General features: G+C 40.4%; 1 protein-coding gene across 1 annotated transcript; it reads right to left on the bottom strand.

Moving 5' to 3' along the window:
* On the bottom strand, positions 1-27,545 carry LOC106131712 (collagen alpha-2(IV) chain). The gene is made up of 21 exons (XM_060945150.1): positions 27,359-27,545; positions 14,812-15,022; positions 13,628-13,844; positions 13,002-13,201; positions 12,500-12,691; positions 12,197-12,271; positions 11,735-11,806; positions 10,987-11,061; positions 10,158-10,325; positions 9,600-9,695; positions 9,123-9,218; positions 7,736-8,572; positions 7,538-7,600; positions 6,953-7,357; positions 6,827-6,916; positions 4,913-5,704; positions 4,110-4,406; positions 2,846-4,006; positions 1,970-2,572; positions 1,083-1,205; positions 1-868 (listed from the first exon to the last, which is right to left on the bottom strand). Exons 1-21 carry the CDS (start codon positions 27,386-27,388, stop codon positions 288-290), a joined length of 6,384 nt encoding a protein of 2,127 aa, XP_060801133.1. The 5' UTR covers positions 27,389-27,545; the 3' UTR covers positions 1-287.
* Between the last annotated feature and the right edge of the window lie 198 nt (positions 27,546-27,743).

Here is a 27,743-nt window from a genome sequence, read left to right on the forward strand (position 1 = left end):
TAATTTCTTTGATTTTTATTTTAATGGAAACACAATTCTTTTTCACATAGCAAGATCTAGTTCAGAAATATTCTTTCGTATACACGTTTAATCTCCTATCATATTTTTGTAAATATTACATACTGTTGTGTTTTTGCTCATTACATACAATAAACTAAAATATCACTAACTAATTCAAAAACAATAAATAAGTACGACACAAATATCTAGATCGATCGATTTTGGGACCGTCCAAGAAGTTTATTTTTATCAGTCAATCCCAAAATCAGCAATCTACCGACCTGACTTTATTTCTGCGACTTGATCATCGCTTTATCGTTCGTTTTGTCGTCCAAAATTCTAGGGTGAACCGCTATTCTGCGTAAGCTTTTCTTCATCGGTTTAATTTGATTTTTCAGGAGATCTTCTAGCTCGGACAGTGAGCTGATTTCTTTCAAATTATTGAAACTAGCACTGCGCGCTCCATTCCATCTGTTTAGGTAACGGTATACATCTCTGTTGTTTGCTTGACACTGAGCACAATTGTATGGTACAGGGACGGCGCTGGGGAAGTTCTGTTGTGCCATGTTCATGCCGGATCCATTTCCTGGACAGTATGGTACGAAAACTACTGGCACAAAACCGATAATACCATACGGAGCATACGTTGGCCCTGCATTGGCTGGGCTTTGACCTCCCTGTACTTGAGTCGTGGTGTCATTATTTCCAGGATTCACGAGATAGCATGGACAAGAGCCAGGGCTTGGGACGATAGGAAGTGGGTAGGGTATGACGTAGATGGGGAAAGGAGGCATTTGACTAGAAGGAGGAACGTAATTTGGCGGCTGTACTCCAGTGCCTGAAGGAGCGCCGACTGAATCCCCACCACCTGGAAGAAATCAAACCACTTTGTCAGTCTTTCTTTCGATATAAACCAGTCAACATAAGAAATATTTGTAAAATTTGCGCATTAACATTATGAGAATACTCGTTCGTAGAGTATTTAGGAATCTCTTTCGGACATGTACCAAAATATTTTTACATTAATTCTTGCGTATACTTCGTTATTAGCAATTTTTTTTAAAGCTATAATGAAATGTTACCTGGTTGTCCGGGTTGACCTGGTTGTCCGGGTTGCCCAGGTTGACCTGGCTGACCTGGTTGATTCGGACCACCTGGTTGTCCTGGCTGGCTTGGGTATCCAGGTTGAGAAGGTTGACCACCACCTTAAAGCAAAGATTATATGATAATGATTTGTTTTTGTTAAGGGTCACGCATATTTTGACCCTTGACGAATGTGAATGAAGCAAACGAAGTATGAAGGGATTGTAAAAAGGGGAACTAGGTATGAATATGATTTCTTAAAAGGTCATGTCCTCTAGGATTTTGTATACACGGCTTTATGGAAAGGAAAAGTCGCAACGAGGACATACCAGAACTATGATGGCGATTATTTGTAAAAGGTAATTTTTAATAGCATTTGATTACAGTCTTCGATGACTGAGACTATAATAATCAGACGGCTAAGGCCAAATTAATTTGTCCTTGCATTCAACAGAAAACATTTACGTATATAAGAATAAGACAGAATGTTAATGTAAGTGCCGTGTGGTTCCCGGCACCAATAAAAAAAAGAATAGGTCCACTCCATCTCGTTCCCATGGATGTCGTAAAAGGCGACTAAGGGATAGGCTTATAAACTTGGGATTCTTCTTTTAGGCGATGGGCTAGCAACCCGTCACTATTTGAATCTCAATTCTATCATTAAGCCAAACAGCTGAGCGTGGCCTATCAGTCTTTTGAAGACTGTTGGCTCTGTCTACCCCGTAAGGGATAGAGACGTGATCATGTGTGTGTGTGTGTGTGTGCAGAATGTTAATTTCTTGAAAGACAATAATATCTAGATAAGCTAAGCTACATAAGTCACAATATCGTTCATAATTATATATTTTTTATCCTTATCCAATCTTAGATTAATATAAATAAGTACCTGGGTATCCGGGTTGCCCTGGGTAACCGGGTTGTCCGGGGCCTCCTTGTTGGCCAGGCTGGCCAGGCTGACCTGGATATCCAGGTTGACCGGGGCCTCCTTGTTGTCCGGGCTGTCCAGGTTGTCCGGGTTGTCCTGGGTAACCAGGCTGTCCTGGTTGACCAGGTTGCCCTGGGTAACCGGGTTGACCGGGGCCTCCTTGTTGTCCGGGCTGTCCAGGTTGTCCGGGTTGTCCTGGGTAACCAGGCTGTCCTGGTTGACCAGGTTGCCCTGGGTAACCGGGTTGACCGGGGCCTCCTTGTTGTCCGGGCTGTCCAGGTTGTCCGGGTTGTCCTGGGTAACCTGGCTGTCCTGGTTGACCAGGTTGCCCTGGGTAACCGGGTTGACCGGGGCCTCCTTGTTGTCCGGGCTGTCCAGGTTGTCCGGGTTGTCCTGGGTAACCAGGTTGTCCTGGTTGACCAGGTTGCCCTGGGTAACCGGGTTGACCGGGGCCTCCTTGTTGTCCAGGCTGTCCAGGTTGTCCGGGTTGACCGGGTTGTCCTGGGTAACCAGGCTGTCCTGGTTTGCCAGACTGGCCTGGTTGTCCGGTTTGACTAGGGCCACCTATGAAGCAACATAATCCTTAATATACAAGCCTGACCTTAGCATTAACATTAAATAAAGAAAAAAATGACCGGCGAAATACTCTTTTATTATTTTGGCTGTGAACCCAAGTATTTAAACGATTTTTTCCTTCTAGTGAATAATATGTTCAGACAACAAGACACCTTAGTCTTTCTGTAAAACTATGGCCACTCTGGCTGGTGGCGTTGGTTTATTTTGGGTGAATGTCCAGATTCGGAAACAAACTGAAGTAAAGAAAAAGTAAAAACTTACCTGGCTGGCCTGGTTTGCTAGGCTGTCCTGGTTGTCCTGGGTAGCCGGGTTGTCCAGGCTGTCCGGGCTGTCCTGGTTGTCCTGGGTAGCCGGGTTGTCCAGGCTGTCCGGGCTGTCCTGGTTGTCCTGGGTAGCCGGGTTGTCCAGGCTGTCCGGGCTGTCCTGGTTGTCCTGGGTAGCCGGGTTGTCCAGGCTGTCCGGGCTGTCCTGGTTGTCCTGGGTAGCCGGGTTGTCCAGGCTGTCCGGGCTGTCCTGGTTGTCCTGGGTAGCCGGGTTGTCCAGGCTGTCCGGGCTGTCCTGGTTGTCCTGGGTAGCCGGGTTGTCCAGGCTGTCCGGGCTGTCCTGGTTGTCCTGGGTAACCGGGTTGTCCAGGCTGTCCGGGCTGTCCTGGTTGTCCTGGGTAACCGGGTTGTCCGGGGCCACCTTGCTGTCCAGGTTGACCAGGTTGGCCGGGTTGTCCTGGATATCCTGGTTGAGCAGGTTGACCGGGTTGTCCTGGGTATCCTGGTTGACCGGGCTGGCCGGGTTGTCCTGGGTATCCTGGTTGTCCGGGCTGGCCGGGTTGACCAGTTTGTCCTGGGTAACCTGGTTTTCCTGGAGTACCTGGCTGTCCAGGTTGATTAGGGCCACCTTGTTGTCCAGGTTGACCAGGCTGGCCGGGTTGTCCTGGGTATCCTGGTTGACCAGGCTGGCCGGGTTGTCCTGGGTATCCTGGTTGACCAGGCTGGCCGGGTTGTCCTGGGTATCCTGGTTGTCCGGGCTGGCCGGGTTGACCAGGTTGTCCTGGGTATCCTGGTTTTCCTGGAGTACCTGGCTGTCCTGGTTGACTAGGGCCACCTTGTTGTCCAGGTTGACCAGGCTGGCCGGGTTGTCCTGGGTATCCTGGTTGACCAGGCTGGCCGGGTTGTCCAGGTTGTCCTGGGTATCCTGGTTTTCCTGGAGTACCTGGCTGTCCTGGTTGACTAGGGCCACCTTGTTGTCCAGGTTGACCAGGCTGGCCAGGTTGTCCTGGGTGCCCTGGTTGACCGGGCTGGCCGGGTTGTCCTGGGTGCCCTGGTTGACCAGGGTGGCCGGGTTGTCCTTGTTGCCCTGGCTGTCCGGGTTGACCGGATTGCCCTGGTTTGACTGGAGTACCCTGCTGTCCTGGTTGGCTAGGGCCACCTTAAAAGAACACAATGTAAATTTTAAACAATACATAAGTATATATTGTATAAATTATGTTAATTTTAATAAACTAAAAATAATTTTAAAATAATATATTTACCTGGCTGTCCTGGGTAGCCGGGTTGCCCAGGTTGTCCTGGGTGGCCTGGTTGACCGGGTTGTCCTGGCTGTCCTGGATATCCGGGTTGACCGGGTTGGCCGGGTTGTCCTGGATGGCCTGGTTGGCCGGGTTGTCCTGGCTGGCCTGGGTGGGCGGGTTGTCCTGGCTGGCCTGGTTGACCGGGTTGTCCTGGTTGTCCTGGCTGTCCTGGGTAGCCGGGTTGTCCTGGTTGTCCTGGGTAGCCGGGTTGTCCTGGTTGTCCAGGCTGGCCAGGTTGTCCTGGTTGACTAGGTCCACCTTAAAACGAAGAGACATATGGTTTTATACTTCGTGTTGTTTGACAGATAGACCTATCCTTTATTTTCAGTTGTTCGTTCTCTACATAATTGACTTGTTGCTATTTTATAAATGAAATAGAGTACCCCGTGGCTAAGCACGCTTAGAATAAAAACAACTTTTTCTTCTCACGGGAAATCCTTTCAATACACCCGGGGAAAATGGCAAAAAATACATACTATGTTTAAATTTTGCAAGTTTGACATAAATTATGGAGAAACTATTTCATCATCTTTATCAGCCGAAGAGAGGATGATACTCTTGTAAATTTCGTAATTGTTCATCCTCATTTAGGTTCTACGAGGTGGTGAGTGCTACATTCTACCGAAATCGATAGAGAATGTGCGCTTAATGACTACCAATGATCACGATCCTCAGCACTGAGTGAGCGACTAAAGAGAAAGATTTTAACATAAAAAGTTTATAAGTATATGTTCTAGGAATGACGGAAACTTAAATATTATTACCTGGCTGTCCGGGCTGCCCTGGGTAGCCAGGTTGACCGGGTTGTCCTGGTCCTCCCTGTTGACCGGGTTGTCCTGGGTGACCGGGCTGTCCGGGTTGTTCGGGATATCCGGGCTGTCCTGGTTGTCCTGGGGTGCCGGGTTGTCCTGGGTGAACGGGCTGTCCGGGTTGTCCTGGATATCCAGGCTGTCCTGGTTGTCCTGGGGTACCGGGTTGTCCTGGGTGACCGGGCTGTCCGGGTTGTCCTGGATATCCGGGCTGTCCTGGTTGTCCTGGGGTACCGGGTTGTCCTGGGTGACCGGGCTGTCCGGGTTGTTCGGGATATCCGGGCTGTCCTGGTTGTCCTGGGGTGCCGGGTTGTCCTGGGTGAACGGGCTGTCCGGGTTGTCCTGGATATCCAGGCTGTCCTGGTTGTCCTGGGGTACCGGGTTGTCCTGGGTGACCGGGCTGTCCGGGTTGTCCTGGATATCCGGGCTGTCCTGGTTGTCCTGGGGTACCGGGTTGTCCTGGGTGACCGGGCTGTCCGGGTTGTCCGGGATATCCGGGCTGTCCTGGTTGTCCTGGGGTACCGGGTTGTCCTGGGTGACCGGGCTGTCCGGGTTGTCCTGGATATCCGGGCTGTCCTGGTTGTCCTGGGGTGCCGGGTTGTCCTGGGTGACCGGGCTGTCCGGGTTGTCCTGGTCCTCCTTGTTGTCCAGGTTGTCCTGGTTGTCCCGGGTGACCAGGTTGTCCGGGTTGTCCTGGGTGACCGGGCTGCCCGGGTTGTCCTGGGTGACCGGGCTGTCCGGGTTGTCCTGGATATTCGGGCTGTCCTGGTTGTCCTGGATATCCGGGTTGTCCTGGTTGTCCAGGCTGGCTAGGTTGTCCTGGTTGACTAGGTCCACCTTAAAACAAAGAGACAATTAGTTTTATACTTCGTGTTGTTTGACAGATAGACCTATCCTTTATTTTCAGTTGTTCGTTCTCTACATCATTGACTTGTTGCTATTTTATAAATGAAATAGAATACCCCGTGGCTACGCCCGCTTAAAATAAGAACAACTTTTTCTTCTCACGGGAAATCCTTTTATTATGAACACCCGGGAAAAATAGCAAAAATAAATACTATGTTTACATTTTGAAAGTTTTCCACATAAATTATGGAGAAACTATTTCATCATCTTTATCAGCCGAAGAGAGGATGATGCTCTTGAAAATATGGTAATTGCTACAACCTCATTTAGGTTCTACGAGTTGGTGAGTGCTACGTTCTACCGAAATCGATAGAGAATGTGCGCTTAATGACTACCACTGATCACGATCCTCAGCAATGAGTGAGCGACTAATTTTTTTTAAAGAGAGAGATTTTGACATAAAAAGTATACTTATATGTATTTGATCTAGGAACGACGGAAACTTCTTTAGATTTTTTTTTACAGGAGCAAAGCTCCGGGTATATGTTAGTTTGTCAGCATTAATATTATTACCTGGCTGTCCGGGCTGCCCTGGGTAGCCAGGTTGACCGGGCTGTCCGGGTTGTCCTGGATATCCGGGCTGTCCTGGTTGTCCTGGGGTGCCGGGTTGTCCTGGGTGATCGGGCTGTCCGGGTTGCCCTGGGTATCCGGGCTGTCCTGGTTGTCCTGGGGTGCCGGGTTGTCCTGGGTGATCGGGCTGTCCGGGTTGTCCTGGATATCCGGGCTGTCCTGGTTGTCCTTGGGTGCCGGGTTGCCCTGGGTGACCGGGCTGACTGGGTTGTCCTGGTCCTCCTTGTTGTCCAGGTTGTCCTGGTTGTCCCGGGTGACCAGGTTGTCCGGGTTGTCCTGGATATCCGGGCTGTCCTGGTTGTCCTTGGGTGCCGGGTTGCCCTGGGTGACCGGGCTGACTGGGTTGTCCTGGTCCTCCTTGTTGTCCAGGTTGTCCTGGTTGTCCCGGGTGACCAGGTTGTCCGGGTTGTCCTGGATATCCGGGCTGTCCTGGTTGTCCTGGGGTGCCGGGTTGTCCTGGGTGACCGGGCTGTCCGGGTTGTCCTGGATATCCGGGCTGTCCTGGTTGTCCTGGGGTACCGGGTTGTCCTGGGTGACCGGGCTGTCCGGGTTGTCCTGGATATCCGGGCTGTCCTGGTTGTCCTGGGGTGCCGGGTTGTCCTGGGTGACCGGGCTGTCCGGGTTGTCCTGGATATCCGGGCTGGCCTGGTTGTCCTGGGGTGCCGGGTTGTCCTGGGTGACCGGGCTGTCCGGGTTGTCCTGGATATCCGGGCTGTCCTGGTTGTCCTGGGGTACCGGGTTGTCCTGGGTGACCGGGCTGTCCGGGTTGTCCTGGATATCCGGGCTGTCCGGGTTGTCCTGGATATCCGGGCTGTCCTGGTTGTCCTGGGGTGCCGGGTTGTCCTGGGTGACCGGGCTGTCCGGGTTGTCCTGGATATCCGGGCTGTCCGGGTTGTCCTGGATATCCGGGCTGTCCTGGTTGTCCTGGGGTGCCGGGTTGTCCTGGGTGACCGGGCTGTCCGGGTTGTCCTGGATATCCGGGCTGTCCTGGTTGTCCTGGGGTGCCGGGTTGTCCTGGGTGACCGGGCTGACCGGGTTGTCCTGGGTGACCGGGTTGTCCTGGTCCTCCTTGTTGTCCAGGTTGTCCTGGTTGTCCCGGGTGACCAGGTTGTCCGGGTTGTCCTGGATATCCGGGCTGTCCTGGTTGTCCTGGGGTACCGGGTTGTCCTGGGTGACCGGGCTGTCCGGGTTGTCCTGGATATCCGGGCTGACCGGGTTGTCCTGGGTGACCGGGCTGTCCGGGATGTCCTGGATATCCGGGCTGTCCTGGTTGTCCTGGGGTGCCGGGTTGTCCTGGGTGACCGGGCTGTCCGGGTTGTCCTGGATATCCGGGCTGTCCGGGTTGTCCTGGATATCCGGGCTGTCCTGGTTGTCCTGGGGTGCCGGGTTGTCCTGGGTGACCGGGCTGTCCGGGTTGTCCTGGATATCCGGGCTGTCCTGGTTGTCCTGGGGTGCCGGGTTGTCCTGGGTGACCGGGCTGTCCGGGTTGTCCTGGATATCCGGGCTGTCCTGGTTGTCCTGGGGTGCCGGGTTGTCCTGGGTGACCGGGCTGTCCGGGTTGTCCTGGATATCCGGGCTGTCCTGGTTGTCCTGGGGTGCCGGGTTGTCCTGGGTGACCGGGCTGTCCGGGTTGTCCTGGATATCCGGGCTGTCCTGGTTGTCCTGGGGTGCCGGGTTGTCCTGGGTGACCGGGCTGTCCGGGTTGTCCTGGATATCCGGGCTGTCCTGGTTGTCCTGAGGTGCCGGGTTGTCCTGGGTGACCGGGCTGTCCGGGTTGTCCTGGATATCCGGGCTGTCCTGGTTGTCCTGGGGTGCCGGGTTGTCCTGGGTGACCGGGCTGTCCGGGTTGTCCTGGATATCCGGGCTGTCCTGGTTGTCCTGGGGTGCCGGGTTGTCCTGGGTGACCGGGCTGTCCGGGTTGTCCTGGATATCCGGGCTGTCCTGGTTGTCCTGGGGTGCCGGGTTGTCCTGGGTGACCGGGCTGTCCGGGTTGTCCTGGATATCCGGGCTGTCCTGGTTGTCCTGGGGTGCCGGGTTGTCCTGGGGTGCCGGGTTGTCCTGGGGTGCCGGGTTGTCCGGGTTGTCCGGGGTATCCGGGCTGTCCAGGATGTGCTGGGGCGCCAGGTTTTCCAGGCTGGCCTGTAGTTATAATTGCAATTGTTATTGGTATGTTGTTAGTTGTAACATAATATTTATTTGTGTAAAAGTAAAAAGCATTATGTAGGTAAAATAAAAGTTTATTATGTAGGAAGTAAAATGGTGTTTTCAAAAAGGTTCCCTCTGATATAATGCTGGATTTGGAAGAGCACTTTCATAAAAGGATAGGAAGTACAATTTTCTAGTCGTATTGTCATCAAAATCTATGTTCTATACGAAAAATTTAGTATGTAGTCTTGATTATTGTGATATTTATCTGGATCACTCTCAATTGAGAACTACTGTACTACTGAGCCCTAGCCAGACGTAGCCAAATTAAGAAGTGGCCTTCATGAGAAGTAGTCTATTAGCGAGTCGTTGCCATAACGAGAATTAGCCCTAATGCACCTGAACGAAAATAACAGGTTACAAGTAATAACTTTATTTCGTAATAAGTGTTTCGTTGACATATAGAAAGGAAGGACTGAAATATATGTTAAGAAATATATATTCTGAAATATATATCTATGTGTATAGATAGATGTTGCTTTACCTGTGCCTGGTTGACCGGGGTAGTAAGACCCTGGTGGACCGCCGGGCCCACCTGGGCCACCGGGGCCACCGGGTCCTCCAGGGCCACCGGGGCCTCCTGTTAAAATACAAAAAAATATTAATACTTTTCACCATTTTGAATGAATTTCTTAAAGTAAATATGTAACGGAGTTTAAATATTTTGCAAAAATTTATAATTAAATGGCCCAGGTTCAAATCCCACCTCGGCCACGTACCATTAACTCTCTGTGTTATGAACAGTCGATTGCAACTGGATGTGTTCCTATGATATGGAGCCTTATTGGTATTCATTTTTCTAAACGGAACATATACATAAAATCACACTCCTATTCCGGAGTGGTAGGCAGAGATTACATCTTTCCACTTGCCATTGTATTATTTCGCTTCATTTACATTCATAACTCTATTCATGCAAGCTTGCCGAATATTGACTGTTCAATATAACTAACTAACTAACCTGGGCCACCGGGTGATCCGGGCGTGCCCGGGGATCCTGGTGAGCCGGGTTGTCCGGGGTAGTGACTGCCGGAGCCGGGCGGGCCTGCTGGTCCTCCTAAACAATAGATATTGATTAAATGAATTTTCAATGTGGTAAAGAGCAACCTTTATTTACCTGAATCATATTGCACTTAAAAATTAATTACAATTTTATATTTGGTTCAGTGTTTTTTTTTCTTTATTAAAATGTTTAGGATTCCTGCTATTCATAGAAAATGGCATCAGGAAGGCGGCACGACATGTTTCCAGCACTTTACATGTTTTAAAGGACCACTTCATCTGTTTTCCATGGTTATGTGTGTAACTTTAACCACGATCCTGAAAAGGTCGCGAAAATCAGACGGGAGTCACTTCATAAACAACCTTACTTATCTAGGATCATGCGCAAAAAGCGCACCTCGCGATCATTTCCAGAGAGGAGAGTTTAATAGGGTTTACGCCTGGAGGGAAGAATTGAAGATTGAAAACGAAAATGGTAATACATTACTATAAATACTGTAATTTTAGTGAAAGTTACCTGGACCTCCAGGGTAGTATCCCGGTTGGCCTGGAGTGCCAGGGGAACCTGGCGTGCCGGGCGAGCCTGGACTGCCTGGTGTCCCAGGCGAGCCTGGGCTGGCTCCTGAGCCGGGGTAATAACCTGGGTATCCTCCGCTGCCAGGACCGCCTGGGCCACCGGGACCCCCTTAAACAAGAATAATATTGCTTTAAGCATTATACAAGACCCTACACAGATTTCGCCTTTTGATTTTATTAAGAACTTTTCGTCCTTTTCAATCTGATACATATTTTCGTTCCAGAAATAACTAATAAGGAGCCTGTCGATTCCTAATGTCTAAATTATATTCGTACCAAGATTCATTACAATCGGTCCAGTAGTTGAATGGAATGCGGTTTAAGCATGAATTTTGTGCCATGCAGATTATTATCTTACATTATAAATGTTGTACAAAAAAAACATGTCTATAATTGTACTGTTGCTAACTGCAACTGCATTGAAATTTAAATTGAATTTTCAATTCGAATTTATGAATTATACCAGTAAACAGACAGCTTATTTACAATGATTCGCATTTAATGTTGAATATATTGATATAGGTTTCTATGGTAGAAACAGATCATAACCCTTGTGCAGAAGGTGGTGTTTGAAATATTAATTTAAGTAAACTTAAAATGTAGTAGCTTTTGATAAATAACAGATTACAATTGTTTTATTCGAATTGCTTCATATATTATTTAAAATACAAAGCAAGCTTTTAGGGCCCTTAATCTATTATCTTATTATTAGAATTTAGGTATCAATAAATGTGAGTTGTGAATCTATAAATAAAAAAAAAGAATGTAACCTGGGCCTCCTGGTGAACCTGGACTGCCCGGGGAGCCAGGACTGCCTGGTGAACCTGGGTAGTAGCCGCCTTGAGCTGAAATTAAATATTTTTCATTCATGTATTCAAAAAGATTCGTTTGTTTTGAAAGATAAAATTCATGATCATTTTTTGACGGCCTCTGTGGCGCAGCGGTAGTACGCTTGTCTGTGACACCGGAGGTCCCGGGTTAGAATCCCGGTCCCGGACATGATGAAAAAAGAACTTTTTCTGATTGGCCTGGGTCTTGGATGTTTATCTATGTATGTATTTATTATAAAATATTGTATCCTTGAGTTAGTATTTCGTAATAAAATATTGTATCCTTGAGTTAGTATTTCGTAACACAAGTCTCGAACTTACTTCGAGGCTAACTCAATTAGTGTAATTTGTCCCGTAAAAAAAAATGATGTGAATAATAATACTGGTTTAGATAAATTTAATATGTTATGAGAAACAGGCTTTTGCCGATCGGACACATGGCGACTTTAAACATGTTAACTCATGTTCAGTCAATGTCTAAACTATATGACTGCAAAGTTTCATGAAAATTCGTTCAATACTTAGTTAATTTTTTTTATTGATGAAAAATTAACAATTAAAACATTCAAACACCCTTACAAAGTCGCATTTATGATATATGTAGAAAGAATTATTATTGTATTTATTCTAGTATTATTCTGAGGATGCAATAATGGTTTTATATGTCTATTTATGTTTATTTGCTTACATGGTCCATTAGGTCCATTAGGGCCACCTGGTCCTCCAGGGCTACCGGGTCCGCCGGGTCCACCTGGGCCACCTAGTGAAAAAAAAAATCCAAATAATTGTGAGGTTTAATATGATAAAAAGACATATAAACCGTAGACCTAGCGAACACATTTGAGAATAGTGGGACTACGGGTAAAAAAAAAGTCCCCTTGGTTTCCTTGGCGCGACAACGTAGTACCAAGGGTAAAAGTCGAGAAGACATTGGGCTTTCAGAACGACATTACGCGGTTTAATTTTATATCGATTACACGTGCGATTAAGTAAATAATCTGACAACATATTTACAGAAAATGACTTCTGTAAATATGTTAACAGATGTAATTTATCCATTTTAATTTTTTTTGTACTTATATGTATAAGTTCTAAAGTAATGAGTTGATAAATAATTAATAATTCTACATTATATTATAAGCGATCATACCTGGGCTGCCTGGTGATCCAGGACTACCTGGAGATCCAGGTGTGCCTGGTGTACCGGGATAGTAACCTCCTTGCCCTGAAATATATACAAACAATTTATAAAGTCTGTACATATACAAAATATGTAAAGAATCAAATTGTTTGTTTAAAAATTATAGATCGCCAGTGTTTATAATATAGCGATATGTTCGAAATTAGACTAGTAAAAAGTTCATCAATAATTTGAAAGTGATAAATATTGTCAGTTTTTTAAAATAAATTTAGTTAGTAGGCATATTATAAAATTATGCGGGAATCTACATACATGGTCCATTCGGTCCACCGGGTCCATTCGGTCCTCCAGGTCCATTTGGCCCACCTGGGCCTCCAGGTCCGTTAGGGCCATTTGGTCCACCTGGTCCGCCAGGTCCGTAAGGGCCATTTGGTCCACCTGGTCCATTAGGGCCATTCGGGCCGCCTGGGCCTCCTGGTCCACCACCAGCTCCTCCAGCACCACCTGTGTTAAAAGTGAAGTTTAACCGTGTCTTTAGGTTTTATAAAAATACTGTCAGAAAACAGTGAAATAAGTATTTGACAGTATTTTCATATATATCAGAGAATAAGTTACAATTAACTAAAATTTATCGTTTAGCAAACGCTTAAGAGAGGCGACAGGTTAATACAAATTTGGATTATTAAATTCATCTTACATTATAAGATGAATTTGATAGTTTAATTTTGTATTTATTTAATTTGTATCTTTGCTATATATACAAAAATTATTCATCATATCTTCTCTTGTGCCTATGAAGTAAGTAAAAAAATACCTTGACCAGGTGCAACGACTCCAGGGCTGGGGTTCGTGTTCTGACCGCTGCTGTCAGTCGGTGGGCGCGGTGGCCGCGTGGGTCTCGGCGGCGGCTTGGGAGGGACGCCGCCAGGGGTGCGACCGCAACCCTTGGGGAAATATAGCTTCTCCCAGGGTATTATCTGCCCTGGAACCTTTTCAGTCGGCTGGTTTGATGTTCTGGATATGAAAGAAGAGAATTTTGATTACGCAAAGATTGTTGGTTTCACTTGTAGTCCATATAATAGATTGAAGAGTTCATCTAAAGAAAACATCGTCAGAAAAGTAATTGAGAAATATATTGAGGCTTGGTAAGATTTACCTTCATCCAATAATAAATACCTTGTGTATTAGGTACATCATTAGTTTATTCTGTGCAGGTGGTCACCGATACTCATGGACTTTTCTTAATCAAATTAAAAAGAAAGGAGAATATTTTGTACTTATTTATTTTATCTTACATTTGAAGGGCTCAGGATCCGTCACGATGCACAATTGGGAATCAAGCGGACATGCTGTTTGCCCTCCTTCACCTGAGTGGGACTTGATCCAATTGGGATCAATGTTACACATACTGATTTGTTACAGTTGCCTGATCACACTTACGTTTCGTCGTACTCGTATTTTTCATCCGGGTACACTTCGACGGGTTTGTTTGGCTCGACGACCCGGTAACCGTGGCTGTCGGCTACATAGTGTGTAGCTCGGAGGTATCCGTCAGGGTCTACGTAACCGTAGCAACCGTATGTCACGCCGTCGGGCCCGCGGGTCTCATGATGGAACTGGCCGTTGGGACCCACGTCATAACCGAAACCATATGCGTCTGAAATTAAGTCATTTATGGTCAAAATGTAGAGGTCAAAGTGTAGTCGTCTAGTGACTGGTAAGAATTAGTTACCGTTTAGGTAGCTTATTAAAAAGTGCACGATATAAAATGAATTTTATCTTTTGGTTTACACCTTGTATATTTTATAAAGATGTATAATTAAGTGAGAATCCCATAACAAAAGTCTTGAAATAATTTTTGGGCTTGGGGCATGCTCAAACTGGAGTATTTTGTTCCTTAAATATTTGTATAATAGATGTTATTGTTAAAACCAGAATAGACGCTTCATAGTAGAAATTATGGAGGTGGGTCATCAAATAATTAACGAAGTTTATAAGTGTTACTGGAAACACGTAAGCACAAAATTTATTCCCTCGCGTCGAGGATAAGAATAATATGCTTAATATTAGCAGTCGTAACACCACGCAAACATGTTTTTATATTGTATTTAGATCGTCTTATTAGGAAAGAAATAAGATTTTACTAATTTTGCGCAAATAGCTCGTTGTAGTCCAATAAAGCGATTTTTTTGTAAGAAACCCGAAATAGTAACATATATAAGATTTAGGAGATTTATTACACGTCTGGAATTCCTTGGAATGTCCCACTAAGACCTTGCTCAGTCAGATAGCCTGTTTGTCGGGTTGCGGTGGATAACAAATTCGCCAACTGCCTCCAGTGGACAGGATGATAAACAAAGGTACAGAAACCAACAAAACGCATTGTTTGGAATCTGAGACGAGCAAGTTACAATTTACCTACATATGTTATCGATGATTCATATGTGTGTAGCAGAATGACGGCAAAACTAAACAAAAAAGAAAGAGACCTGCCACCGAAAATCTAATCTAATTGCTTTATTTCTGCAGTGAAAATTGAAAACTAAACTTCTATCAATGGAAACATCATAAAGATATTTATTTCTTTTTGTTCTAATATGTTGGTGAATAAATGTACTGCTTACTTGTGTCATAATTGGTTTCATAGTATTGGTTCTTCTCGTCATCTTGAATGTCGATGACGATATCCTTTGCGTCGCCGTAGCCGAATTGTCTTCCAGCCCGTGCCGAAGATTCTGCCGGCTGTGTCTCCTTTTCTGAGTTGCCTTCATTGGCTATTTGGGTATTATTCTTCGTTGGCGGCGCTTCACTAGCTATGGCTAGCACTAGCGATGCCTGCAAAGTAACGAGAATGTCATTTATTATAAAGCCTTCATCGCTGAAGAAGTAGAATTACTTGTTCTCTTTTAAAACAAATATTTTATGAAATCACTTCACGGACACAGTTCTGATTAATGTGACTCTGTCATCTCTGCATACGTGTTTTTATACAATGAAGCAGTGAGTTTTACACCGGACAGCAGAAATAAAGAAGAAAAAATACTTGTTTATATTTTGGGAAATAATTTCAAAGATCGCACCTTCCGCTTATATAAAGGTACTTACAATAAAGGTGAATAAAGCAGCTTTTTTTACAATAAGAGTTATTTTATATAAAATACTTAATATACCACAGAACCTTTTGTATTATTTGTTTCTCAAAAAGTATCTAGGTGATATTTTATTTGTCTGAATCTCGTTATGTCGGAAAGGTTTCGGATTATTGATGTGGAGAGATGATTCTTTGTTCGATATTGTTAGCACTTACTTATTTGATTTTTCGGAATGATATAAAAATAACAATAGCGTGGGTTGTTTCAAATGACTGCTGATCTATTTTTCTAAAAAAAATTGTTGTTAGTCCATTGGGTTCGTTGGACTCAAGAAAGCTGGCAGTACTAAAATCGTAATATATTGCATCGGCTACAAATCAAAAGTTATAGATTTTTAATTTTAATCATAAAGCTACTCGTATATTAAATCAACATAATTTATTTTCTATATAGTCGCTTATAAACAAGTAAACTTGTTCACATTATAAATGTTAATTTGTTATTAGTGAATCATCAATTTACATATTAAACTCTCAGGCTTAACGTAAATATTTTGTGTACATAGTAATAATACCAGTAGTATATTACCTTCCTAGTATTAACAAAGTCATTGGTAAGGTTGCTCAATACTAAACTCTATTGGGTGGGTGTTTTACACAATCGATTCCTTAATATTACATACCTTGTGAAACTTCTTTCTTTATTGATATCTCAATAATATCTTAACGTTGGTATTCTATTAATTGACTAAATTGGAGAGCAAACATGCTTAACCGATTTTGGGACACCAGAAAGACGCTTATGAGTTAAGTACGGGTATGCAAGCGTCTATTCATACTTTTTAATTCAAATATTTATTATGGTTCAAATAAAAAAGAAAAACATAATAAAGAATAAAGCGTTGCTGCGATTCACACTGTAGTGTAAAAAGCTCGTGGTGTAAAACTATGAAACACCTACTTGCAAGTATCTTTGAAGACGTTATTTGCAGGAACAACAAGCTTATTCGCATAAACCTAAAGTCAACAACACATAAAACATATACAGTGACAGCTGGGAAAGTTTAAATAACAGAGCTTTGTAACAGATTTACATGAGATCTTATAAACATGTGAAGGGTGTCTTACTTCCAAACATGATGAATTATAAACTTAATTTTGTCTTATAATTATGTTGTTTTACACGAGACCTGAGTACCTATGTTGTTATTTCGTTTTGCATAATAAATGTTAAGAAACACAGACACTTTGTTTACTCAGTGCTTAGAGATGATTTGGTAGCGATTGCTAAATTGTCAAGGATGCACTTAACTCTGAAAACAAGACGTTCAAATCATACACACATGATTTAACCGCAACTTGCAAATGCACTTATTAGATTAAACTAAATTTTTAAGTGAGCCAGCCTTTAAAAAAATATTTAGGTATAAATCAGGTGCAGCTGTCAAAAATTTCTGTTAGTTAAATGGGAAATTTGATGACACTGTATAGTTAAAAAATCGTTTTTCTAAAATATAAAGTTTTCTAAGTAAGTATGGTCAGGAAGCTTGATGTTTAGGCATATATCATATAGCTAACCAACAAAACGGTAACAGACTTGACCGCAATCCAAAACACATGTGCACATAGATGCATTATTAAAAATGAAATAAGGTTGAAAGTAACCCTGCAACATAAAGAAACATAACGTCTACAGGTAATTAAAGCATTAAGAATTTGTGGAGGAGCTTATTTCGAAGTTACAATGCAGCTTACTCTTGAAGTAAAGCCTATATCTGTATGAATTGAGCTTTAATTAAGATTGCCCGAAATATTGATATTTACGTGCACAATCGAGGTTGATTTATGTCCTCGTCAGAATGTCAGATATTATCGCGTTACGTTTTAATGAAACAGGAACAGATCAGTAGTGTCTGAAAAATATATTTTTTTTCTGGAAAATGATTCTTGTATTTTTATAATTTTTGTTTTGTAAAAAACTCAATATTTACATTTTATAAGTTTTGTCGAAATGTAACCCCTAAAAATTTCACAGATAATGTATCTAGACGGAAAGGCAACTGATTCGCGCCTTTAGCAACGCATGACATGGATTTGGGTCAAACTTTGCCGAATCAAATTCACTTAAGTAGTTACTTGTTGGTTAGAATTCGCACACTATTGGAATTCTCCACGCGTGTCACTTAGCTTTGCCGAGCCCATGACCGTAACCTCTCACCGGCTTATGTTCCGACGTCACGTACAAAAAGAGACAAACATCAAAGTAAATTGTTTTTTGATCTGGGACATAACGTGTAAGCATTCAGCCTTCGTTGCATTTTCAAGAGCCAAATTTTCGCCAAACAATGGTTTGGCACAGAAAGCAGTACCGCCTAAACCAGTGTTCCGACCTTTGAAGTGTGGCTCTGAATAAAAAAGATAAGCAAAGCCTTTCTTGCGATTCTGATCATTCACAATGCAGGTAGAGGCCCTAGACGTCGAAAGTTAGTTCCTGTCCGATTCGGGTCAATGTATTTATAGACATAGTAGTTCACTTTTATCTACGCCGTCACTTTAGGATTATATAACCTAGTTACTCGTAAATCTGTGACACCCTTGATTTGTTCTAAGTTTGAGGGTGTTTGTATTCAATTTAATGTTCACTTTTTATTATCATAAAAGTTATTTGATTATGCATAAGTACAAGAAAAAAAAAAAAAAACAGAATGATTCGCAAATTTAGTTTTGTTAGTTTTGTATTGTCATTCAATCTCTTTGGCACTCATGACATGAACCGTTAGACCGGTTGAAGGCACGAAAAAGAATTTTTGACAAGAAACAAGGCAATATCCCTTCGCGGGTGACTCAACAGGTTTGCCCAAAGTGAATTAAAATAAAGTGATATAACATGTTAGTGTATGGAGCGGGTGTTTGAAAAAGGCAGGCCGCCAATTAAAGCATTTACTTAATGAATAATGTGATTCAGCATTAATATGAAATACATGCGGACCTTAAGCATGTAGGTACACAAGCAAGCTGTGGCTCATTCAAATAAAGTGTTTATTTAATTGCATCTCGACACATCCTTATGAATATGTGAAGTTGACGTTCGGTTGAGGTTTTATGATAAGGCGCTAAGAAATGCTCTGGGTTAAGGTTTTCTTTGTATTTTTCTATATTACACTTAACGGATTTAAAAACATTATGTTTTTACTTTTTATTTGGTACCTGACCATTTACATGAAATAGGTTAGTATGTTGATATGTGTAAAAATAGGTAATTATTGACATAATATTAATTTTCTCAACTCACATTTTCTCAATATTTTCATTTTTGCTGAAAAAATGTTCAGACTAAAACACACATAAATTACCTTATGGCTTTTTTTTATATCAAAAAAATAAAATAAACGGTTGTTTTATTCGTAATAATAGTTCAAGCTATGATTATTTGTCATTGACATTTAATTGGATACGAATGTATGAAGTCTGAGCTTGATTGTAGTGTTAAATATGTTTATTATATTATAAGACTATTCATCACTTGTTAATTCATCATCATCATCCACCACCATTATGGCTTTAGTTCCTCATCTCTCTCTCTAGATATGAGACCGAGGTGCACCCATGACTACGATCCGGGATTTGGTAAGTCACTAACACGAAGAGTTCCACAACGCCCAAATGAGGAACTTTTCGTGTGAATTTGAATCTATGTACTCGATTTTCATTCGGCCACCTTACCCGTTCGGTCACCGACGCTTATGGTCATTATTATTTTCAGTAATATGTGTATAATTGTTTAATGATGTCAATAGACAATATAGGTAAGTATATCATGTCAAGGTGCGGTGGTGACGCCAGCATTATGTCACACTCTCCATCATTTGCAATCGAATCTAGTCGTTAACTAGTTGAACAAACAGGCGAAGGTCGCGTGCATCCGTAAAGACACCGTCGCACCTTATGTTTCGTAGTGAAAGTGGATAAGATATTAACCTTTGCTATTGACCAATTTTGATATCAATGACCGCTTTGGCTGTAACAAAAGATTTCCTTGTATTGTTATTAATTATAGAGACTTTATAGCAACTTCATCGATCGATCAACATGTCCTTTGAATGTTGAAAATGACTATATAACAAACGCTTGTGTTTGTTGTTTTTAAATTGATTTGGCAGAAAAATTCCAAAACTTTATTGCAACTCTTTCTCAGGTGACAAAGGGGGACTTAAATTAATGTTATCAGAGCACCCTGTTCCGAATTAATCAATTTAACAAATTTAATGCATTGACTGCGCTGTTTATATGATGACGAATTTTGTATGGTTGTTGCAATCTATTGGTAGATGCTTATCAGGTTTGTCAAGTATTTATATTAAAAGGAAAATAAATGGAGTGATTATTATGCACGTCTTGTGTGTTCATGAAATCAAATGTTGCCATTATTTGAATATGTGCCTGGGGATTTTATCAAATCCATATACTTACTTATGTTGGACAAGTGTACTGTGCAATATATTTGATTAGCATATTATGCATTCTTGCTTCATAGCACTATTGCAGTAGGTGTTGAAAAGGATTGGTGTGTTAGCTGTCAATTTAATAGTGAATAGAGAAATACCATCATGATTGACATTTATTTGTCTATTTGCTTAACGCTTTAAAAAGAAAACTTACTAATTACTACTACGAAGAAATTGTGTATGTAGTTCTGTTTTAGTATGTGGCTCCCGGCACCAAAAGAAAAGAGAATAGAACCTCTTTCCTATGGATGTCGTAAAACACGACTAAGGGATAGACTTGGTATCTTCTCTTAAGCGATAGGCTAGTAACCTGTAACTATTAGAATCTCAATTCGATCATTGAGCCAAACAGCTGGACGTGGCCCTGTCAGACTCTTCAGACTTTTCGGGACTGTTAGCTATGTCAACTCCGCAAGGGATATATATAGATATTCGTTATATCAATCTACATTTGATTATCCCAATGACGGTAAAAACATTGACGACATAACGTTTACGACAATTTTATAACCGTCTATTATTGCCCAAAATTAAGGACGAAATGTGTGACCATATATGTATATATATGGTTTCATTACTTTAATACTAAAGCTTAGTAAGTTTATCTCTACACCATGTGATTGACAATGTGCTCCATAACATAAGTACCAATATGTAACTAAATTAACTTCTTACACCATTTTCACACATATTTTCTTCTTTTCATGATACACACATATCATGTCTTTATCACTTACGGATAAGGTGGAGCCAAAAGTCAAAGCTTGATGGCTACTGGATGTTTCAACGACGAACTTGACATTTCTTGTGATAAAAAGGAAATACATTTCGGCATGAATAAATACGAGTATGTTGTCTTTTTATATATATGATGAACTGCGTTTCGGTGATCGTCATTTTCGGAATCTATTTCCAAAAATAGTTTCATCTTGCAATTTTAGTTGGACTTTTCTAAAGATACTTTTCTCTTTACAATAAAAGGTTCTATTGCCCCACATTGAAGGAGACAAATGATTAGCCCGATGGGTGAATGGGGCAGAGAAAACAAATCGACCAGAGTTAGTCGTTACGAGTGCCGCACTAGGTACTTAGTGGCGTGAGAATAAGAGCGAGTTGCCTAACGAACTTCCCTCAGGTCATCAATTGTACTTTACCTTAAACATTGTATTAAACATTGGCTTTATAACAGACATTTTTTTTTATTGCTAAGTTTAATTAAATGAAGTGGTCAAGAGTTTCGAAGCGTAATAATAAATAAAAGATGGCTTTTAGAGCGTAAATAGTCTTTCCTGTTGCACTTGATAGTGCAAGACGATTTTACTTATCAAATACATTCGTATTTCATCATCAGCTGTAACTTCAGCAAATAAATATTAAATGTAATTGTAACAACATAGACTATAAAATTCATTAAAACGTATATATATAACGTCATATACAGACTAAAATTATAGACGTTGCTTCTGGTCAAATTTATAGCCATCAAATGTCTATAAATACTGCAAACCATTTCTTACTTCTGGTTTCAAATAGGTATTACTTGTTTCAATTGCTTCTATGGTAGTTCTTGTTAACTTAAAAAAGTAGGTACTAGAAACACTATTTGTGAAATATACCTACTCATAATTTAGTAAAGCCTAAGTCCCAATGTGAATATTACAAATACTTACGCAAATATCTATGGATGATTAAATCGAACGTCTCATATGAATATGATCACGAAGCATCGACTTGTCCCCAAATAGTTTCGAAATCCATAGTCTTCCAACTTCTCGAAGGGTCAAATCTTTATTACGAAATTCCATTAAAGCTACATCTTTTTGCTAATATCGACTTTTGTTTATTATGCGGCATTATTAAATAGTGAAATATTATAACCTAACAATATTATAACCTAACAACGTTTTAATATCTAGGTTAAGGTGGAGTAAAAGACATAAATAATTTTAAGTCACAGAAGTTTTATTCATTATTTAATGCGACATATTTAAGTTTTTTGATTATCTAAGCTTTGTAAGCTGCGAAATTAGTTATTTTGTAGATCAATATAACCAACTGTATCATACTGGGTGGCAGACGAATTACATAAATATAAAACGGATTTAAGTATGTCTAAGTACAATGATAAATTTTTTGATTTATATTTTTGTTCCTATTTATATACTTTTATTTTAATACAGCAATCAGTTGATGATTTTTAGGACCAGCTATTGCCATTTTTAAACTGCTTTTTATTCTGTTCTCAATATGCTTTCTTTTATTTTTAACCAACTTCAAAAAACGAGGATGTTCTCAATTTAATTTGAAAGTTTCTAAAGAAACTGTTTACTCATATTTGTTATTCCTCAATCACCTAGCATTTTAAAAACGGACATATCATATATGCCTTTAAGGCCATATATACACTAAGGCCTTCTGGAAATGGCAATTAACGAACTCGTTTAGGTGCTAACGCTTCCTGAATTACTTTAAAAGGACTCCGTTTCGCCTGTCCGCTCTAATACCTCTCTCGTTATTTGTTTTGTTTTGGGTCGTAATGTGACTATTTATTGTCCAATGTACGCTAGAAGTTGACGAGGTTTTATCCTTTTGGGATCTTACCAATTTTTGTTTAAATACCAAAATGCTTGTTATTGACAGTGTTACCGTGTGGTTCCCCGCACCTATATAAAAAAAAGAATGGGACGACTCCATCTGTTCCCCATTGATTGATCGATTGATAAATGGCGACTAAGGGATAGTTTTATAAACTTCGGATTCTGCTTTTAGGCGATGGGCTAGCAACCTGTCACAATTTAAATCCAGCATGAAGCCAGGAATTGATCCAGCATGAAGCCGACAGCTGAACGCGGCTTTCCAGTCTTTTCCAGTCTATTGGCTCTGTCTACCCCACAGGGGATATATACGTGATTATACGTATGTAAGTGATTAAATTTTTAAACGACTTCAAAGTTTCGTCGTTGTTTAGAAGTCGGGTTAATTTATTTTAGTAAATTAATTTAAAAACAATAGATACAGCAGTATATCGAAATGAAGGATTGTGATAAATCAGATAGCCTTTTAGGATTGATTTAGATCCTCAAATATTTTGAAAGGTCGTCTCAAGCTAGCGCTTACGTCATGACGTCGCAACTTCGTTTGTCAGAGGTGAGCTGGCTTGCATCCTCAACCTTTAAACTATTCCATACCCTCGTGTAAGTACCATTGCACAATGTCCCCGCTCATCCATCTAATGCTAACCGGTATACTTGTTTGTATCATTCGTTTAAAATCAGAGATGACTCACACAGAGGCTTATTAAATCAATAGTCATGTATTAATTAACACGTCTCTCTCGAATTTAACGTCAACATGTTTTATAGTTGTTAATCAAAGTTTCGGTAATTGCGATATATTAATTTTAGTCGTATTTGACAATGTAACTGGTATCTAATTTTTCATCTAAAATACTGATCATTATATAGCTATCAAGTTAAAACCGGGCTCAAAGGCAGACGTGCCTTCCGAAGCATGGGGGTCTCGATAAAATGCCTCTATTACAGGAGACCTGATCAAATTCGCTCCACGTCCGCCGATGTTTTTCACGCGTGAGTACTACAAACGTACTCTAAGATACAATCGAGTAGATCCCCTTTATAAATATTAATGAATGAATAAACTAAATCTCTATTTGTTCGAATTTGGGTGCCGTCACTCTGATCTAAATATAGAATCACATTGAGATACTGAGAGGTGTCGCTCAAGTGGAATTTTCAAAATACAATTCTTTCGGAGATGTTTATTTGGTTTGTGCAAAAACTTAAGCATTAAAGTTCTTCAGTGATTTCATGCGTAGATGACATGTCATTTTTATTATTTTTATTCAGATGAACAAGAAAATTTGTAAAACAATGATAATAAGATCGGTATCGTATCGATAAGCTAATCGCATAAAAGGGTTGTCAAAGTAGCCTTCATGCGAATATGATCGAATGATTGACAGCACAATGTAACATACACTAACAAGTCCGAGGCCCGCCTATTGCGAATTATGAGATAAACAATGTCAATGTCCTGTTATATACCTTGTATGCTACAGACCGTTATTTTGGCCATGTCCTGCATTTTAATACAAGTGTAATTACCGTCCTCCACTTCTCAGATGTATCAGATAATGCTTCGCTAACAGAATCCTCAAAAGCTCAAAGGACCGAGAAACAACGATAGCATAAACGCTAAATATTTTGACGAGGCTTCTCGTATATAAATAGGTACTGAACACTTTGACGAAGACATGTTGTGTTGTTATAAAGATTTTAAATAAAATTAATAGGTAAGTTATTAATAAATTAATAAAGAATAAACCTTAAATTTATAACAGAAATGTTTAAAAACATGCTTGCAACATTTTTAAGGAAAAGCAGTAAGTACCTAATCATGGCGGCGTGGCACAAGGATTGATTTCTGAAAAATATAGATTTCTAAGACCGTAAGAAGCTAAGAATGTGCCGAAAAATACGCGTAAGTAATTACGAACACGCAAGGATGAGATTTAAGAATCGAGAATACCTAACAATGAATCCTAATGGCCTAGCAACATACAAAGCTCGTGTCCTGTCTGAGAAAAGAAAAGAATACGTCACGGCATACGTAGTCTCATTGATCGTATAACGGTCACCAGTGACCATTGTCTATAACCCCGACGACACGCCCCAATATCGGACAATTTGTTAAGTAAACCAAACAATATGTTGTAACGTTCACGTTAATGATGTCTACCAACTTAGTTCAAACAACCCATTTTTTTCGCTTTAGTCTCATAATAGAAAAAAATAATTTGATGCAGCTAGTTGACACAGAATATCGTGGGTATGGAAATGTCACTCAAGTGATAAACAAAACAAAACAGAAACACATGACTATGAATCGTATAATTTTTTTCTAGCTTTTGTGAATTTTATTTACAGTTCGCACAAGGCTAGACATTTTTGTTCCGAAATTTACTTTATCTTCCCAAATCATTGTCGTTTAAGATGAATGAGAACATCGGACTATGAAATAGTGTTGTGTATGCAAAGAGTTAATGTTTTGTGTTAAAGAAACAGTATTTGTATGAGTCACTTTTTGTACTTACTCCATTTTACTTTACGGGTGTACTATACTACGTTTTAGCTTATGCTAATTACGCTTTGAATGAACTTATCAATGAGTTGGCGTCTGCCATGGAAACAAGACTTTTAGGTAGAGCAGCCTACTTTCAAAAATATTTAAATCACCAATATACTATTTTAGCACTGTACCTAATAGTTGAAAGTTTGTAATTACAAATGTGAACTAAATGAATGATGCTTAGTTTAACTGAAAAAAGAACATTTTTGCTTTGGTTATTATATTTAAGTATAACAAAATATTTTTTACCAAAAAAAATAACTGAACAATTTGTATACTTTTTTAAAATTTCTTAAACTATATTAGCTTTCAATTTAACAATAAAGATGCCATCGGAAATTTGGTGGTAAAATATTTTTCATAAGGTATAAATTATATGTAATCGATTCCTGTATTTGTTGTTGAAAAATCCAGTGGTCTTTAATTATGACTCAAAATGTGCGTCGGCGTTTTTGCAGATCGCACTGAGAGATATGCCCATTTGTGCATAATTCAACATCATTTTATTTCGTGTGGCCGGTATCTTAGAGCATTCAACTTGACCGTAAAATGTTATACAATGTCGAGACTGATTATTGTTTTAAGTAAATTTTTTATTCTAACAACAAGTACCTAGCTCTTTTACAATTCGATATGTTTGCTTTTTCAAACCTATGATTTTATTTCTTTTAAAGAAAGATAACACGATTCCATAGGTTTTCAGTTATTTAATGAGATTTAATTATAAAAAATCTGAATGCACCTAATACAAATTTTCTTTCGTCACCTGGATGTAGATTTTTTTCTGGCGGCCTTGGCAATGGTTCCCATGATATTTAAGGGTTGAGTATTCAACTATTTGAATTAATTTCAGAAAGCTTAAATAAAGACTACCTTAACTGACAATTTGCATGTAACAGGTTAAGTTACGTTAGTAAAATACATAATATTTGTTCCAGTTCGTATTTTAGAAGCTTACTTAACCAGTTGTAATGACAATCATTCAGATAAGTTTATCCATTGTTTAGTTGACACAGACTTCATCGATCATTTTTTCTCGTGTATAGGAAACATAATACATAGTAGTAAAATATGTAAGTTCAATTGAAAAAAGCTGATCTTTTAATGTCACAAGACATAGTTTAGCCTGGAGCTTCTCTCTAGGGGGAAATTAAGGAAATAAGATTGATTTAAAATTTCACCATGCAAAGTTTAATCACAATTGGTAAAGTGGTTTATCCGTTAAACGGCACAGACAGACATATAGATAAAGAGACTTTTGCATTGATAATAATAGTACGGATACTAAGGTATTCAATGACTACAAATAACATAGATAAACTGTTTATAAAAAAGTAGGTTGGGCCTCCTCTCTTGTCTCCTTTTCATTATTTCTAAAGCTTTTTCAACATCACGTCATTTTTCATAATGGATTGACCAGGAAGCTAAGCGGGCCAAGTGATTTATGACATAGAATGATATAATAAGCCTTCAAAACGACAGAACCGGGTGTTATAGAAAATATACGCATCATTTAAACGACATCATATCCATATAACTACCCATACAAAGTGCCGTGTTTTATTCAAAGGTCTATCTTATTTTAAAAGATTGATTTGCTAGAACCTTGACTGCTATTTAAAAAATATGCTAATTTAATTAGTCATAAGTAAAAAAAAAATGATTTACATAAATAATTTTCTTCTATATTTTTGTAAATATTTTGTTAGGAGTATTTTTACATCGAATGCAGATTGGTGTGGTAATAGACAGAGTATTGACTGTCGCTGTAATATTTAGATTTCATTAGCAGCTTCTGAAGGCCTTTGTTTTGAGATATTTCGCAGTCCATTTAATGACATTATTGAAGTCAGACTTAATTAGGAAATACTGAGTGAGTCTTGTAATATCAAAGATGAGAGATTTATAACACAAAGGTCTATTAATTTCAAAAAGCTTCTGCGAAATATTTACAAAATATTAATTGCGTAATTTAATACAGGAAATTTCAATGTATTATTTTAAAAGGTAAGGATAAAAATAGATTTGATAGAGACAAAATAAAGATTTGATTTAATTAAACTTTGCATTGATTAACAAACGTAAATAAAAAAATGCATTTTAAACACCCTTGATCAAGTGAAACTTATTGTTTCGTGAAAATTTAATGAGTATTCTTTTGCACTATTTTATTTTTATTTATATATATTTACTTAAGGCTAGATCCTTGGAATAATAATAACACATATTTCAATTAAAGATTTAAAATAAAATGAGTACATAAGTACACTTAAACTTACTATGTTTGACTTTCTGTAACGCAACGGCCTTTCTTACCGCCGCAGCGGATTTTGATAGAATCATCACTGTCATATTTTTCGCCGGTAAGTTCAATTTAAATAGTTGCTGGAGAGTCTGGGACAAAATAAAAATATTAATGAGACTTACCAAAATATAAAACGCGATTCCCGGCCCCATGGCACGGGTGTCGGCCCTTTGGCCTTAGTGCCCCGCACAGATCCCAGCACCGGCAGACAACACAACCAAACGTTGTCCAACTTTGCTAAATTCGCCAACGTGACCCGCTCTTCACGGTTCGACTTTAAAACTAAAATGTGCAAACTCGAAGATGCGCCTCTTATATTACCTCTTACGTTTAAGACGGATACCGCAACGTTTGCCAAACGTGTGTGGGTGTTTTGGACATGTGTGACAAGTGATAATAGCGAGTCCTTTATGCGTGTGGATGTCAAACCAATAATTCGACATATTTGCTACATTGCCTGATCATGATCAGATAAACATATATCTTGGGTTCGATTTTGTGTTCATT

This window comes from Amyelois transitella, chromosome 7, assembly GCF_032362555.1.
Source record: "Amyelois transitella isolate CPQ chromosome 7, ilAmyTran1.1, whole genome shotgun sequence".
Lineage (NCBI taxonomy): Eukaryota > Metazoa > Arthropoda > Insecta > Lepidoptera > Pyralidae > Amyelois > Amyelois transitella.

What these genes read in the sequence shown, in the direction of transcription:
- LOC106131712 (XM_060945150.1), bottom strand. Translation starts at nt 27,388, where the DNA reads ATGGGGCCGGGAATCGCGTTTTATATTTTG. An exon ending in AAATACGAGTACGACGAAAC is followed by an intron (nt 13,202 to 13,627) that starts GTAAGTGTGATC and finishes TTTCATATCCAG; the next exon opens with AACATCAAACCAGCCGACTG. An exon ending in CCCCGGTCAACCAGGCACAG is followed by an intron (nt 8,573 to 9,122) that starts GTAAAGCAACAT and finishes TTATAACTACAG; the next exon opens with GCCAGCCTGGAAAACCTGGC.